At 46.3% G+C, this 16621-nt stretch overlaps 2 protein-coding genes across 4 annotated transcripts in view; one reads left to right on the forward strand and one right to left on the reverse strand.

The window, feature by feature from the left end:
* Positions 1 to 7696, forward strand: part of ASH2L (ASH2 like, histone lysine methyltransferase complex subunit) — a 29082-nt gene extending 21386 nt beyond the window's left edge. For both annotated transcript variants that reach the window (XM_080662945.1, XM_080662944.1), the window contains 5 exons: positions 12 to 205; positions 1430 to 1522; positions 4488 to 4586; positions 5758 to 5817; positions 5920 to 7696. In XM_080662945.1, coding sequence (XP_080519071.1) covers positions 12 to 205; positions 1430 to 1522; positions 4488 to 4586; positions 5758 to 5817; positions 5920 to 6027 — 554 coding nt within the window. In that variant the 3' untranslated portion in view covers positions 6028 to 7696. The remainder of the gene's footprint in view (positions 1 to 11; positions 206 to 1429; positions 1523 to 4487; positions 4587 to 5757; positions 5818 to 5919) is intronic.
* LOC308245534 (U6 snRNA-associated Sm-like protein LSm1) overlaps positions 7685 to 16621 on the reverse strand; it is a 29720-nt gene continuing 20783 nt past the window's right edge. For both annotated transcript variants that reach the window (XM_080662948.1, XM_080662947.1), the window contains 7 exons: positions 13602 to 13832; positions 12679 to 12792; positions 12291 to 12418; positions 11111 to 11269; positions 10794 to 10978; positions 10127 to 10220; positions 7685 to 9621 (listed from right to left, as the gene is read on the reverse strand). In XM_080662948.1, coding sequence (XP_080519074.1) covers positions 9508 to 9621; positions 10127 to 10220; positions 10794 to 10978; positions 11111 to 11269; positions 12291 to 12418; positions 12679 to 12792; positions 13602 to 13832 — 1025 coding nt within the window. In that variant the 3' untranslated portion in view covers positions 7685 to 9507. The remainder of the gene's footprint in view (positions 9622 to 10126; positions 10221 to 10793; positions 10979 to 11110; positions 11270 to 12290; positions 12419 to 12678; positions 12793 to 13601; positions 13833 to 16621) is intronic.

Genomic DNA, 16621 nt, shown 5'->3' on the forward strand with positions numbered 1-16621 from the left:
TTTGGGGATAGGTAACCTTCAAGCTCCCTTAGGTTATGACAAATTTAGCTATTCTTGGCGGAGCAAAAAGGGAACCAAGTTCCACCAGTCCATTGGCAAACACTACTCTTCTGGCTATGGACAGGGAGATGTCCTAGGATTCTATATCAATCTTCCTGAAGACACAGAGACAGCCAAGTCGCTGCCCGATACTTATAAAGATAAGGTAAGTTTGTCCTCCTGAAATATTCCTGGTTTGCCGACCAGTACCTGCAGCTGTAGCCTGTGGCCTCCTGTGATGTTGACGCACCATTCATATTTTCCTCAACATGTCATTATAAAAATTTTCAGTCATAACAAAGTTGAAAGAATTTAAAAGTCAGTGTTTGAATACCCATCACCTAAATTCTATTAACATGTTATACATTTATTCTCCACCCACCCGTCCATCCATCCATCCATCCATTCTTCTTTAATACACTTCAGAAGAATATTGCAGACATTCACTCCCCACCAAGTACTTCAAGATGCACATCATTAGCTAGAGTTCAACCTTTGTTTAGTTTTTTCTTTTGATATAAAATTTACATAAAATGAAATGTACAAATTTTCACTCACTGAGTTTTAAGTTTGACCCAAACCCCTGTTGAAACATCGACTCTATCATCACGGCAGGAAGGTCCCTCATACCCTTTCCCAGTCATTCCCCAGTCCCACTGACACCCCATAAAGGCAACTACCTCTCTGGGTAATTTTAAGAAATTTTTTCCCCATCATATGTCTATTCCATGGGCTTTACTTGTTCTTGATCTTACATAAATGGAATCATGCAGTATGTTGTTTTGCATCTGGATTTTGTCATTTGGCATACTGCTTTTGAGATCCATCCATGTTATGTTGTTGGCTTGTTCTTTACTACAGAGTAGTATTCCATTGTATGAATATGCCACAATGTGTTTATCTATTTTCTGTTTTTTCCAACTCTGTTGAAAAATAATTAACATATAACACATTCATTTTCCTGTTGATGGACACTTGAGCTCTTTTAAGTTTGAGACTGTACACATTCTTGAACAAGTCTCTTTGTAAACATGTTTCCATTTATTTTGGAATTACTGGGTTATAGGGTAGTTTTATATTTATTTTTATGAAAAATTGCCCAACTCTCCACATTTTCATCAACCATATGTGAGAATTTTAGTTGTTCCACTGTTGTGGTGAGAGTGTATATGTATTTAAATGTATGTGTTTCCTCTAAATTTATTAGTAAAGGTCTTTTTGAAAATGTTGAGACCTGGTACTTTTTAAGAAGCACATAGTTAAAAATCTAGCAAAGCTAACTCTGCAAAGATTTTTAATTTCTGTTGCAGAGCGCATGACTCAGTGCTATTTGTGTGATGTTGATGATGCTTCAATGAGCCTTTTTTTCCTTTCTCTCTTGATTTTCAAGGCTTTGATAAAGTTCAAGAGTTATTTGTATTTTGAGGAAAAAGACTTTGTGGATAAAGCAGAGAAGAGCCTAAAGCAGACTCCCCATAGTGAGGTGAGTCATGGTTACAAAAACGTCAGAACTAGGAGACCTTGAAGATTGAGACCAACCCCCTAATTATAAGTGAGGAAAATGAAGGGATTTTTCTGCTAACAGAGTAAGCTCACACTCTGCCTACTGTGTTTGTGCCTCTTTCTGTGATACCATGCTGCTGCTATTAGAGGGATAACCATGGTTCTTTCAGGAACACTAGAAAAGAGGTAAAAACAGTGCTCTAACAAGGAAATCTACAAATGGTTGAGGAGGCAAGTCAGAGATGGTTATTCTTTATCAGAAGAGGTACCAAGTACTGAGGGAGGAACACTGGAAGAGGAGAGGAAAGGAGAGCACCTGGCTGTGTGAGTGGAGGCAGCCAGAGCTGGAATGGCTCATTCAGTGTCCTCTAGAACTTTCCCTACCCCCTGTTCCAGGGTTGTTGGGGACATGTCTACACAAGGTCATAGCAGAGAAGGGCTGACAAATCTGGACCAGCCACAAGGGCCAAAAATAAAAGGGGAAGGGAAGGAAGGAAGTTCTGAGCTGGAAACATTTTTCTATAAAAATGCTGTGAATGCACCTGAATCAATAATAGAAACTGATATAGGAGAAATTAAAACAAAACTAGGTTTCTAGTTGAAAAACGAGTAAAGGGAAGCAGTTAATAGATCTAAGGATGATACAGCCAGAAAATACAGTAAGTCCTCGAATAACATCATTTCGTTACACTGATGAAGTGCAGTAGAAACTTAACTCAGTTATATCAATTAGCCAGTAGTAAATTGGTTTCAAAATGTATTCCACCACAGTTCCAAGAACCTATCGATGATGTTAAGTGAGGAATTATTGTACAGCCAGAGAGAAGATTGCTCTTTCTGGGAAGAAGAGATAGAAAGTTACTTCAGAAAGAGGAACCTTTTATTTATTTATTTTTAGAAGTTTGAATTTTTAAAAATAGTATATTGATTTTTAGAGAGAGACGGGGAGACCTTGATGTGAGAGTACAGCATTGATCGGCTGCCTCCTGCACGTCCCCTACCAGGGATTGAGCCTGAAACCCAGGCATGTGCCCTGACTGGGAATCGAACTGACAACCTTTCACTGCATGTGATGATGCCCACCCAACTGAGCCACACTGGCAAGGGCAAAAAGAACCTTTTCTGGGGAGAAAAAAATTATTTATATATATATATACACACACACACACACATATATATATATATATAAAATAAAAGGCTAATATGCAAATTGTCCCCTCAGCTAGGAGTTCAACCAGGGGGTGGGGCTGGCCAGCCAACTGCCTGCAACCCCTTCCCCAGGTGGCCCCGCCTGACAGGCCCCAATCGGGGCAGGCCAGTCAGACCCCACCCTGTATGAATTCGTGTACCGGGCCTCTAGTATACACATATATATATATATATATCTATATTAATAATAGAGGAATATGCAGATTGGCTGGGATTCCCTCACCCAACGACCAAACAGCAGGCTGTGTGGGTCGACCAGGCTGGCAGGGGCAACCAAATGACCGAACAGCACGCTGCGTGGGGCAACCAGGCTGGCAGGGGGGGCAGTAAGGGGCAACGAGGCAGGTGGAGGGGGGGCAGTTAGGGGCGACCAGGCCAGCAGGCAGATGCGATTAGGGGTGATCAGGCAAATGGCAGAGACCATTAGGGGCGATCAGGCAGGCAGGCAGATGAACAGTTAGGAGCCAGTGGTCTCCGATTGTGAGAGGGTGCAGACTGGGCTGAGGGGACACCCCCCACCCCCCACGCATGCACAAATTTCGTGCACAGGGTCTGTAATATACACACACACACACACATACATGTGGTGGTTAAGAGAGAATATTGAGCCCTGACTGGTTTGGCTCAGTGGATAGAGCGTCGGCCTGCGGACTGAAAGGCCCCAGGTTCGATTCCAGTCGAGGGCATGTACCTTGGTTGCGGGCACATCCCCAGTAGGAGGTGTGCAGGAGGCAGCTGATCAATGTTTCTCTCTCATCGATGTTTCTGACTTTCTATCCCTCTCCCTTCCTCTCTGTAAAAAATCAATAAAATATATTTAAAAAAAAAAAAAAAGAGAGAGAGAGAATATTGAGGATCGTTTTAGGTGATAAAGGACAGAGAAAATGAGGATTCAGAAACTGACAATATCCTGAGATTTTCGAAGTAGAAATGCAGAAATCAGAACCTTATACAAGGTATAAATACAGTATCCTATCTAATAAAAGAGTAATATGCAAATTGACTCACTCCAACACATAAGATGGCCGCCCCCATGTGGACACAAGATGGCTGCCACAAGATGGCCAGCAGGGGAGGGCAGTTGGGGGCAACCGGGCCTGCAGGGGAGGGCACTTAGGGGCAACCAGGTCAGCAGGAGAGGGCAGTTAGGGGCGACCAGGCCTGCAGGGGAGGGCAGTTGGGTGAGACCAGGCTGGCAGGGGAGGGCAGTTAGGGGTGACCAGGCCAGCAGGGGAGGGCAGTTAGGGGTGACCAGGCCAGCAGGGGAAGGCATTTAGGGGCAATTGGGCCAGCAGGGGAGCTGTTAAGCGTTGATCAGGCTAGCAGGGGAGTGTTTAGGGGGTGATCAGGCAGGCAGGCAGGTGAGCGGTTGGGAGCCAACAGTCCTGAATTGTGAGAGGGATGTCCCAGATTGGAGAGGGTGCAGGCTGGGCTGAGGGACCCCCCCCCCCCCGTGCATGAATTTCATGCACCGGGCCTTTAGTAATAAATAATAGTATAACTGGTAGAAGTGGCATAGGAATGCAGAAAGCAAATATGAACACCAACTAGAATAGTGCTTGTAAATAGATGAGAAACTGATAATATGATGTTATTGCACAAGCTATATGCTATTCTTGGAATATGTTATCACCAGTATGGTGGCACAGCACTTCTAAAGGGTGCTCCAAGTGAATTCTTTCTTTGTGTGTTCTGTTTTTAAATTCAAAAGTAAAAGCATGCTTTTTTTCCCCCAGATAATATTTTATAAAAATGGTGTCAATCAAGGTGTGGCTTACAAAGATATTTTTGAGGGGGTTTACTTTCCGGCCATCTCATTGTACAAGAGCTGCACGGTACGTACCATCTGTTCATCATGTGGACAGAACTTGAGAGAAATAGGTAAATGGCAGTGGTCAAAGAGCCACTGACTGAGTTCTAGAAAGAAATCTGAATTGCTTAAGGGAGATGGGAATGTTGTCTGACTGTCAGTTTGTTCCAAAAATAGTTGGGTGTTTTACGAAGCATTTGCTTAGATCATGCAATTAGTGTGCCCCATATTTGTCCTTTGAATGTACTGTGTGGTAATGTTATTGTTCAGTGTAATGGCTATAAACTATTTATGTGCATAAATCAGTTTGGTGTCATATATGTCATGATAGCCTACCATCGTTAGTTTGTAACTGTTGCTATATTGATTTAAAAATCCTATATAATAAAAGCCTAATATGCTAAGTGTCCAGTCATTTGGTTGGCCATTGAACCAATCAAAGCGTAATCCTAATATATAAAGAGCCAGGGTTCGCAACTTCCAAAACGACCAAACGGTTGACCGAACTCCAGGCTGCACGCGCAGCAGGCTCCGGTGGGCAGGGGCTAGCGAGCAGGCTGAACTGCTGACCTCTCAGTCCCTCTTGGGTCGCAGGCACTGCGGCGACCCAGCACTGACTGCCACTGCCAAGGTGGGTGTGATGTAATTGGTCAGGGGGGCCCACCATCGCCCCATGATCCCCCACAGAGGGAGGCCCAGGGTACCTGGCTGGCGGTGGTGGGTGGGGCCTCCCTCTGTGGGGCGATCAATTGCAGGACTCCCAGACTGTGAGAGGGCACAGGCTGGGCTGAAGGACCCCTCCCCCAAGTGCACGAATTTCATGCACTGGGCCTCTAATATATATGTAATTCAGTATGAAGGGGACTATCATTAGAGCCTGTTAGTTTTTTTAAAAAAGTGATTTGGAAAGGTAATGCCTGGAAGTTTCCCATGTACTTTTAGCCTGTTGATTAGCCTCCATGGAACTAAAATAAGAAAATCTTTATGTTATAACCAGAAATCAACATGTCTATTTTACTTACCTAATTCTTGATGGACATTAAGGTGTTGACCAATTTTAGCAATATTAATATATATCATTGTTCCAGTTATACCCTGAATGTCATAGCTACCTTCAAAAGAAAAATGTCCCATTAACTTTTTCACTATATACTTACTTTGTTTTGCCATGTCTGCTTGAATTGAATTTATCCCAGGTTTCCATTAACTTTGGACCATGCTTCAAGTATCCTCCAAAGGATCTCACTTACCGCCCTGTGAGTAACATTAAAAATGTCCACATGCATCCTCAGTATCTTTGTAACTTCTTGCTGTAGTTATTGTAATCACCTCCTTTCTGTTTCTCATTCCTCCCACAGATGAGTGATATGGGCTGGGGCGCTGTTGTAGAACACACTCTGGCTGATGTCTTATATCACGTGGAAACAGAAGTGGATGGGAGGCGGAGTCCTCCGTGGGAACCCTGACCAGGTCCCTCTTTCTTTGCAGACATGGACTTTCTGGGGAATGATATTGGGGGATTTTCTTTTTGTTTTTAACTGTGACAAACGTTATCCCGAAGATACTGCAAAACATAGCCTCGGCTGTTAGCAAGGTAAAAGGCTGGGTGGGACTGGGAAAGACTCCCTGCCCTTCAGTACTCTCCCTGCTTCTAGTGACTGCTTTCATTTTGTGTGCGATATGCCAACTGCTGACCCTAGAATCCCATAAGCTCCCTGTGAAACTGGTGCTGTACCACGTTCCCCACTATGGGGCTTGTTATCTTACTGTATTCTCTAGGGAGTGGATAATGTTGTCCAAGTAGCTAACTTATTTAGAGACTTTTTCCCCTCTGTGGGCATTGACTCCTTCCCACCTGATTTGCAAGGATGGTAGGCCTGTTTCCGAGAACAGCTGGAATCAGTGACTGCATACCAAACCGATCTAAGAGCTCTCATTTGGGTGTGGGTTTGTTTTTGTTATTAATTTTGAAATACACTTTGAACACTGGGATCTCTGAAATTACCATGCCTCTAGAACTGTAATTGTGAAAGGAACTTGCTTGCAGCTTTAATAATTAGAAACTTTTTCCAAATAAAACTTGTGATCACGCATGTGTGGCATTTTGCTTCCCTCTTGGTGACAGAGTTGGAGATGTGGGCAGTCTGAGGAAGGGTAGCCAGCAGTGGAAGAAAGAGACAGGATTCTGACTTGTAGCTCAATTCCTCTCCTGTTGCTTCCTTTCTCTCCATCCAACTCAACCACCCCCTTTATCCTGTGAAAAATAAGACTCTCAAGAGGTGAAGAAGGGTAAAGGGTTAGTGGTCTCCCCCCAGTCCTTCTCCTTGAGCATGTGTATTAATACGTGCAGCTTGTTTTCCTGCCTTGCTTCTCTTCCTTTGTGTAGCTGATGACTAAAGGGCAGTTTTCAGAAACTAAAAACTAGAATATAAGAATGACTGTTTCCTTAGGGTCCCTTTTTTATACATCAATGGCAGTGGAGCCCTCCCAGGATGGCCCTAAACTCTCCTGCATGTACTGGTAAATTCCTACCTATGTTAACAGGTAGAGTGGTTCACCACCAGGTAGTAATATGTTGCCAAGAATCACCATATATTAAGAAATTCCCCAAATTTCAAGTGACTGTTGGTATGTTAACACAGTAGTTTTGACTGATATATTTTTTTTCCTAACTAGAAGACAAATATATTAATTTGGGCCATTCCACATCTCAACAGGAAACCTAACACTGAATCAGTATGATCTTAGACTGGAATCTCAGTCTGTCACCCTTAAACACCTGTTCACTTGTGGCTGGTCTTAAAAGGCAAACATGGCTACAAAGTTTCTGGATCATCAGAGTTTGAGAACTTTTAAGATGAGGGTTGTGTTATTTAGAGGAAGCTGGAGGTAAATTCTTTACAGTATAAATTACCACATATGTAATTATGTAAAATACAAATTATGAAATATAATTACAACCTACTCTTTTTAAATGATAAAATTAGTTTTTGTACAATTCGGCTTTCATAAATCAGAGATAGCAGGAATAATGATTTTGTCCATTTATACTTCATGTTCAAAACGTGTGTTCTGATAAGGTTCATTTGAAGGGCTCAAAGAATACTCTTTATAGTCTTGTATAAAATGGTTTCTGTAAGTAGATCATTACAGCTTACTTTATTCAAAGTTAAACAATTAGGAGAATATCTCCCCAGTCATCTCAAAGATACAGTTGCAGTTTGAAGAAGGCAAATTATAATCAAGCTCAAAACCATGTTGTGTGTTGAAAGCCCATTTCTTTACTATTGCTTTGTTCTCTTTTGAAACCAGGGTATATATTATTCTATACATCTTCAAACAACTATTTTCTCTTACTAGGGAGTAGATGATAATTCTGTTCTAGAAAATACTTCTACAACTATCCCCTCTCACTCTGAAGCTCCTGGACAGATAAACAGTAATTTTACCTATGCCAAAAAATAGACCAGGAAACAATGAAACAATCAGAATAAATAATAATAAATATCTCTAATTGTAAATTTTCAATACCTCAATAAATATCAGAATTTCTGCTGTTGCTAATTGTTTAATAAATAAGATAGGACTCTATTTCCAAATGGTATAAATCATCAATGTTATTAGCACTAGAATGAGAAAGCTTCAAGTTGTATACATTTTAGCAAAATAACCCCATCCCGGTTTATATTTTTAAAGCATAAGTCCTCTGAATCTTAGAAGGGGAATTCGCTAACATTATTACTCCTTTTTTTCAGCCATCTCTCAAAATAGTAAAATATTGACCTACTAAAGCAGAGAAATTGGCATCCCTGAGCCAAGCTGAGAGCTGATACAATAGATTGAAGTAAAAATTCAGTTGCCTTGTTAGGTCTAAACAGTCACTAATGAGAAAATAATAAAATTTGTTTTTAATGTTATCTTAGTAATACTTATATATGTTTCAGGTGTACAGTTCTATAATATGTCATCTGTATATTGTATTGTGTATTCACCACCTAAAGTTAGATGATCCTTCCTTTTAATTAAGTAAATAAAAATCCTCTGTCATGATTTTCATCTTTCAATACCCATTAATCAGGTACCAATTTTAGTGCTCTTAAGATTTAGGCTTGTGCTTATCCTAGAAATTAAATTTTATGAAAGGTTTTGATAACAGATTCTAAATAATTGAATGATATAAGTCCCCGGTAGTTTTTCCTTTTAATGAGTTAGAGGATTTAAATTTAAGATTTTTATCTAGGACTCCTTTAGTTGACATTTACTCAAATAGATTTCTTAAGAGTAGAATTTTAAAACAGGTACAGACTGAAGTTTTTGTATTAGTTATGATTCTTTATTCTGACTGGTACGCATAGAAGAAGTAGGGAAACCAGCCTAATAATTAGTTTGGTACTTTTTTGGTCAAGAAAACTTGAACTAGGTCTCTGGAAGGCACCTGCTGTGGGGAGTTGCCCGCACTTTGGTGCAGCTCTGCTTGCTTGGTGGAGGGGCAGAGAGTTGCTGGAGCCCCTCTTGTAAGACCCTGATATTCCACACACACTGCCTGCAGGGAGTGGAGCTCTTGAGCCCATAAAGCATGAGGTCCCAGTCCTTGTATTTAGCACCCTCTGAACCCTCTCTCAGCTAGTAGCATTTTAAGGTGTTTTTAGGTAGACATGTAAGGGCCAGAGAAAAATTTTACAGATATTTTGAGACCCTTAACCTTCATTTTACAGCTATTCAGTGAATGAAATTAGAAGGCCTGTCCTCTATATGAGACCCATCCCTATTTTCTTGGTACTAAAATTTGACCAGTCTCAGTCCTAGTATCATAATGTAAATACACTGCCATCCCAACCCACAGTCCCCAGATGATCTCAAGCAGACTCGCAGGCTTCTGGGAGGGATTTTCCTGATGAGCACACAAGCCAATGCAGCGGGAACAGTGGCAAGCCACAGGATGGCCTTCAACACCTGGCCTCAGGAGCAGGATTGGACTCCAGGTGCTTGCGCAGGTGGTTGGCAAAGTCCACTTGGGTCTGTGATAGGACTTGGTTGATGATAGTCTTTGGCAGCCATCCCTAGAGTAAAAGATGAAAGAGTTTGGCCATCTTGTGGGTGGTGGTCCACTCTAGACACCTCTGGATCCTATCACATTACAGTTTGGTCTTAGTCTTCTAGCTCTGTTTATGGGTGCAACCTTGTAGTTGACGGGTCAAGGGCTGGAGGGACTGCATTGCTGCCCTGCTGTCATGAGAGAGTCAGAAGCACAGGATATGTTCTCAAGACAAATTAAGACCTGTCTTCCCAGCTGTGTGACCCTGAGCTAGTGAGCACACCTTTCTCAGCCTAAGTTTCCTTTTTAAAAAAAATAATTATAGAGTTGAGATTTGATATGAGAAGTAAGAGGGAGCCATTGCAGGCTTTTGAGAGATGGTGGAATATCAAGCCGTTACTCAAATCTCTTCTACCTTCAACAGTCTAATTCTCTCTAAATGAAAGGATTTTTCCTATTCCATGTGGGAATGGTAAGAACCTATTATTCTCTCACCACCTTCCCACTGTGCCACCTCCCATGCCCCTCACCTTGAGGTCAATGCTGAGCAGCCAAGTGAGTTTGGTCTTTGACGGACTCCCAGCCAGAGGGTGGAGCACCATGCAAGTGGGGCCATGCTCAGCTCTGGCAATTAAAGAGAAGTTGAATTAGGAGGCCGGTTCAGTTCACTCATGCTGATGAGTTCTACTAGCCACACTTCTACTAGCCTTGTCTTTGCAAATCTCATCAGAGAAGTGGCCTTTGCCAAGGGTGGTATTTAACAGTAGGCATGGTTACCAGCTTATCAGAACAAATGCTGATTAGAACTGGAGCTGAACCCTGTCATCCCTTTTAGTTGCTGGATAAGAGGGAGGTTGGGGAAAGGGTCTAGGGTGGTGGCTGGGGCCCCTGAGGAACTCAGGGAGCAGCTGGGTTCTAAGTGGTGCGGATTATATTTTAATCGCTAGTACAGCCACACATGACCATACCAGCTAAACCTCTTTAGAAAACTATTAAGGTCCTTAAACTTTTGGGGAAAATCAGGATAAACTGGCTATATAAGTAGGGCTAATCTTATCTTCCCTGCAATGGAAAATGAGAAACTTCCTTTGTAAAAGGAAGTAGACAGTAGGGACCAAGGATTGGGCTTTTGGAGCCATGTTTGGCCCCCAGGCCTATGTTAGGAAAGGGAGCTTTTGAGCCTGCTGCCAGTATTACCTGATGACACCTTTCTGCTCAGGCATCTGCCCAAACTGTGTGGCCATGCCAGCCAGCACGCAGGTGGAGCCTCGGCGCTTGGCACAGCGCACACTCACGAAATCCCGGGGCCCCACGAGGTTTCCTGCTGATTCTGCAGCCAGCTCATGGGTGATCACTGTGTCTTTTCCAATCTTCTGCAGGACCTACCAGGCCACATAGAACTAGAATCACTGCTTAGCCAGTGCTGGGGGTAAGGCACCACCACTCACAGCTTTGGCCACCTTTCCAACTGAGCTCTCCTGGGTCCCTGTCACTCACAATTGGGCTCTCCTCACCTTGATCTCCTTGACATTCGGGTTCCACTCTCCCATTGCCTCCATGCGTTCCACAAGCTCTTCATAAAGCCTCTCCATGGGCTGGTCCACCACCACCTCCAGCCGGAAAACCTTACCCACGTCTGGGACCACTTTACTCAGCACTTTGTCTCCATTGGCCTGTCAGGGAGCGAGAGGAGCCCCAGGATAAAGTTAGAGGGAAATACTAGTATTCCTACTCCAGAGAACATAACCAGGCAAGGCAGGAAGGAGACCGTAAGAAGAACTCTTAAGTATCAGGAGACCTGGAACTATTTGAGTAAAACTGTGCAGGTGATCTTTCCTGCCACAAGCCTTATACGTCTCCTGAAGACCAGAGGTGACCCGCCTGCTCCCTGGGCCCTTTTTTCCTGGTGGCAAGTATTGATGGGCATGGGCAGGACCTTACTGGACTTCAGAAGCTCAAAGATCGTGGGAGTGGGAAAAATCTGGTCTACAACCAACTACACAAAAATGGTGGGTGGTATTTTAAACTTTTTTAGTCCAGTACCTCATCCAAGAAAGATGTAGGGCCAGAGAAGGTCAGAGATTTGCCCAGAGACCCTTAGCCAAGAGCAGTGCTGGGCCTAAATCCCAGATTTCTTGACTCCCAATCTAGTAGTCAGTTAACTTGGAGAAGGAAAGCTTTTACCTAAACTTTGGGCAACGGGCAGCATGTAAGCTTTCAGTGAAGATAAAACCAAAGTCTCAATAGATCCACTGGCCTCTAACATGTGCCTCATTATTGGTTCCCAGTGAAGGTGCAGTGCTCAGGAGCAGAGAGCCCAGAAGGCGTGGGCCATCTGTGTTCTAGTCCAGCCCAGTCGCAGGGGAGTCCAGGTCACCCTGCAAGCTCAGCCACCAGCAGGCTTCCTTGGCACTGGAACTACTAGCCCAGGGTCCCTGCTGAATAGGTGTACAGCGTATTTGGAGGGTAGGCTATAGGAACAATGTTTCTCAAATGCCAGTCTAAAGGACGTCTTTGATGGGGGAGGGAATACTTGAGGATATGTTCTTGGGGAAGGAGAATTCTCAAAACTACTTGTTGGCCAGTGACTACTGCACAAGGCAGGAATTCTGATGAGCAGAGACACCCAGCTGGCTTTGAGGATGGCAATGGCAGGGTAAGGAGCTGCATGCGTTCCCCCACACACTCCCTCACCTGCTGGTTCTCCTTCTTCCAGCCCTCCTGGCTGCTGAGGATGCCCAGGGCCTTCTGCATGGCCTCCTCTCCTTGGTGGATATAGGCCAGCTCCCGGTCGCTATAGAGAGTGTCTTCCAGCCGGGAACCTGGATACACAGCCAAGGAGAGACCAAGCTTCCTTCCAGTCCCCTAGCCTCCCACCAGCTTTCCTCCCTTTGATCTCTGGACCTGCTCTTTCTTCTGAAGAGCCAAGACCAAAGCCATAGGATTCAGCCTGCAGGTCAGGACACCGCAGCTACAGGTGACGGAGAGGATCTGGGGGTGACGGGGACAAGGGCCACATGCACAGTGTTTGCACCTGGAAGCCTTGTGCCACTGGCAGAAGCCCGGAAGCCTCAGCACTTACCAAGCAGAGAACTCCGCCTCCGGACTTGATTAATCCATGTGCTCGGGGTCGGACCCCCCAAGGCCCTCCGGTTCAGCTCCTGGCCAATGGCCAGCACAGCCTGGTGCCTCAACCCTGCAGGAAGGGAAGGAAACTGTTGCCTGGGCATGTGAATGCCCCTTCCTCCTCTTCATCTTGTTGCAGATGAGGAAACTGGCTGGGAGAGGGAAGTGACTTGATCAGGAACATACAGATTTCTAGCAGGGACCTGAACTAGAGCCAGGTCAACTCCCAGTCCAGGGCTCCCTACACTGCACCAGGCTGCCTACAGGGCCCAGAAATCTGCCTTCCACCTGGGCTGGCTTGCCTGGTCCCATCTGGAGGCAGGAGCTGCACCAGAGTTTCCCTCTTGAAAGAGAGAAGCTTTGTTCACACCAGAAAAATCCTGCCACAGCAGAATTGAAGACACCAGTCCCTGAGGGTCTGTGTAGCTGCCAGCAGGTGGGTCTTTGCTCTTCTGCTGTCTTACTCCCCTTTTCCTTCTCTCCACCCTCCTCCTCTTCCCTGCCCGTGTCTTAGGCTTGCCAGCATGGCTCATTGGAGTCAAGGCTTAGTCCTACCTCTACCACTGTGGCTAGTCCTTCCTGCTACCCTTGGGACCAATCCTAGAGGGAGGCTAAGTCAGGGAGAGTTCAAGGAAGATTGGAGCCCTGGAGGGGAGACCAGACATTACAGAACCCAGAAGGGACAAAGGCATCTTAATCTCCAGCCCCGTTCTTCCAGTGGGAAAAGTGAGGTCCAGAAGGGGTAAGACTCGCCCAATAAGAGGCACAGCTGGGATCGGAACCTGAGTGGCTTGCCCCCCTCCAGTGTTTTCCCCACTAAGCCAGGTGCCTGAGAGTCCTGGTCACCACCACAAGCGCCCTCTCCCCCAGGGAGCTCACCCTTCATGTTGCGCACGTGTCTGTAGGAGCTCCCAGCACATAGCTTAAACGTTGCCTGGAGCATTGTTTCCTGGCGGCTAGTAGCGGTAATGTAGCTGCTGCAGCTGCTGTTGCCTCTGCTCTCAAAGGCGGCTCCTTCCGTCCTTCCCGAGCCCGTCAAGGTCTGCCTCTGGGTCCCGCAGATGTGGCTGTGACCCTGTGTTCTGCGTCTTAAATGCTCCCAGCTGAAGGCTGCGGTTAATCGCAGGAGATAAAAAAGCCATCACTCACTGCTCAAAGGAAGGGGTCAAGGAGAGAGGGATTGCTTCACACTGCTGCTTTGGCCATTTGTGGGGAGAGAAGGGGGTGGAACAGGGCCAGAAAGGAGGAAAAGGCTGGACCCAGACTCAGTGGATGGAGGGGAGAGAGGAAGCAGCCGAGGTAAAGGCGGTCTAAAAGAATGCAGACGCCATCCAACATGGGGGAATGTTTGAAACAGGTTTCTAGCCCTCATCTTCAGAAACTCCAGACTTAAAGGGTCTAGAATTGAGGCTTTGAAAGCTGTATTTAAAAAACATTCCCAGGTGATTGCTCTGCAGGTGCTCTGTGAACTGCACATGGTGCTTAGGGAGATGCCGCCTCGGACAGTGCCCAGGGTGTCTGCTAAGAACTTAGGGGGTCGGAGCTGGTAGAGGCCATCCAGACCCTGGATGAGGAGCCCAAAGTCCAGAGACTAGCAGGGTTGGGACAGCAACACAAATCTCCTGACCTTTATTCTATCTTCTCACAGCTCCTACAGCAGCCCCCAGACACTTCGTATGTTCAACCGGTCTATTATTTACTCCGCCATTTATATAAACAACTTCACCAAGGCCCTAGTCAGAGATAGTTCACCCTTCTTAGGGGTTTGTGCTGGCTCAAGGATGATACCTCAGGGTTGTGTCCCCGTAAGCTGGCAAAGCAGAGGATAGAACTGGCCAGAGACCCAAGGAGAGGGGCCTGGGCATGGCGTGCCCTACATCCTTACCCACACTCTCCCCGAGTACCCAGGCGGGACAGGCTGCCCCCAAGCTCTTGGCATGAGCTGAGCGGCTGAGAAGACAGGGTCCTGGGGTGCTCACTCCAGTCTGCACTCTGGGGGCCTGTGCTCTAATCATGAGGCAGCAAAGTCTCTCTGCTATTTCCCATACTCCACCACCGGTGGTGGGGGGCAGGGGGAGCATACCCACATACCTGCCCAGCCTGCATGCTGCTCTCTGATGAAATCTTTTCCCTTTAAGGTGGGCCTTGAAGTTGCTTTTAAGCCAGATTCACCTGGCAACAATATTGGGAGGCCAAGAGAATAACACTGATTTGCCCCTGGCCCAGGCCTTCCTCCTGTGAGAGTTCCCTGCCCTGTCACCACTGCCCGGAGGCAGAGGGAAGGCCTAAAAATCGGGGAACAGTAGCAGGTCCCCACCACCTCCCACTGTCTTCCTCACTTTAGAAAGGATGAAAGAGAGGACCTGCTCAAAGCCAGGCCTGGTGCCTGGAGCCCTCACCCCCCATTTCAATCCCTGGTGAAGCAGTGGGAAGGGGCCAGCAGTGGCTGCCCGGAGGCCCCTGGCCCATTCCTCAGGCAGCCTTCCTTCTGGAATGACTTGTTCCTTTGACTCACACCCCTAGAGCGTCATCTCTCCGTCCTGATTTGTGGAATGGTTTGTGTGTGCAATTTTCCTTCTGTGGGACTGTTTGTCCCTGAGGCAGGTGCCTCCCCCCACTCCCACCCCCACCCCCAGCTCCCTCACCCCCCAGCACTCAGCTTCAAGCAGGTCACAAGAGCAGGTGCTTGCTCCTTCTCTATTGGATGATCAATTGGGGAAGCAGCTGGGGGTGCAAGTATGTCTTTTGAATTAGGAAATCTGCCTATGGGCTTTGTTCTCAGCCCTCAAAGAGCCCCAAAGGGAAGACAGGATGAAGGAAGAGGCCTTGGCCTCTGTTGTTCATTGTGTGGAGGGGGGCCGGTGATGGGGGCTCTGCCTTTCGTAGACTTGGAAGGAGAAGGTGCAGGTGGTTGCTGAGACAGCTGCTCCTCCCTTCTTGGTACACGTGCGCCCTCGTGCACATGTGTGTCCCAGTGGAGGTGGTGGGAGGGAGTTATTATGGGACAGGCCCTGCAGATAATGTTCAAGGCCCCGCTGTTGCCATCCTGAGGAGAATTATGGCCATTGTGAGAGGGGAGGAGGTGGTGTGGGGACACTGGAGGACTGAGGCATAGGGCTGTTGCTGATGTCAGAGGCGCCATTGACTCAAAGGAGGAGGGTGCTGGTGACCTCCCCAGGCCAAGGCTTTCTTTTCCTCAGGCCGAATGACTGTTACTCTGCCTCTCTGACTAAAGTGAGGAGAGAGGTCTGGGAATTTCCTCTGGTTCTGGATGGCATCTGTATCTGGCTTTGCTTCTTGATAAGGGCAGAGCCCCCCAGGGTGATCAGATGGACACAACTGGTCAGAAGGAAGATACCAGAGATCTGGCTGAGGCTGTGCAGAGTGTTGAAGAGGAAGGCCTAGGGCCAGGGGAGGGAGACAGGGAGGGCAGAAAAGAAGACTCCATTCATTCATTCATTCATTCATTCAACAATCCTTTATTGAGTGTCACTGTGTCTCTACAGCTATGAGGTAAATGAACCATATGACCCAATATGGAAAGTTGTAGAGCAGATGAGGGGTTTTGGAAGTACAAGGGAGGGAACACCTAATTACACAGGGAGAGAGAGGAGTGTTATGGACGGCTTCTGTGAGGAAGTGACATGAGAGCTGCGTGTGGGAAGTGCAAGAAGGAGTTAGCCAGGTTTGAGATAAAGGATGGAGTGTGGGTGTCCCAGGAAGAACAAATGGCCAACAACATAGAGAAGGGATGAGGGTTGAGAGCTGGCTGTCCTGGGGAACAGCCATGAAATTGTAGGTTGTGGTGGAAGATTAATTCCTCTGCAGGTTCCTGAGAGTTGAGGAGAGGGACCTTGAACTTGTCTGGGCCCTGGCTCAGAGCAGGCGAGCACTAGGCA

Source organism: Plecotus auritus (genome assembly GCF_963455305.1).
Source record: "Plecotus auritus genome assembly, chromosome: 3".
Taxonomy (NCBI): Eukaryota; Metazoa; Chordata; class Mammalia; order Chiroptera; family Vespertilionidae; genus Plecotus; species Plecotus auritus.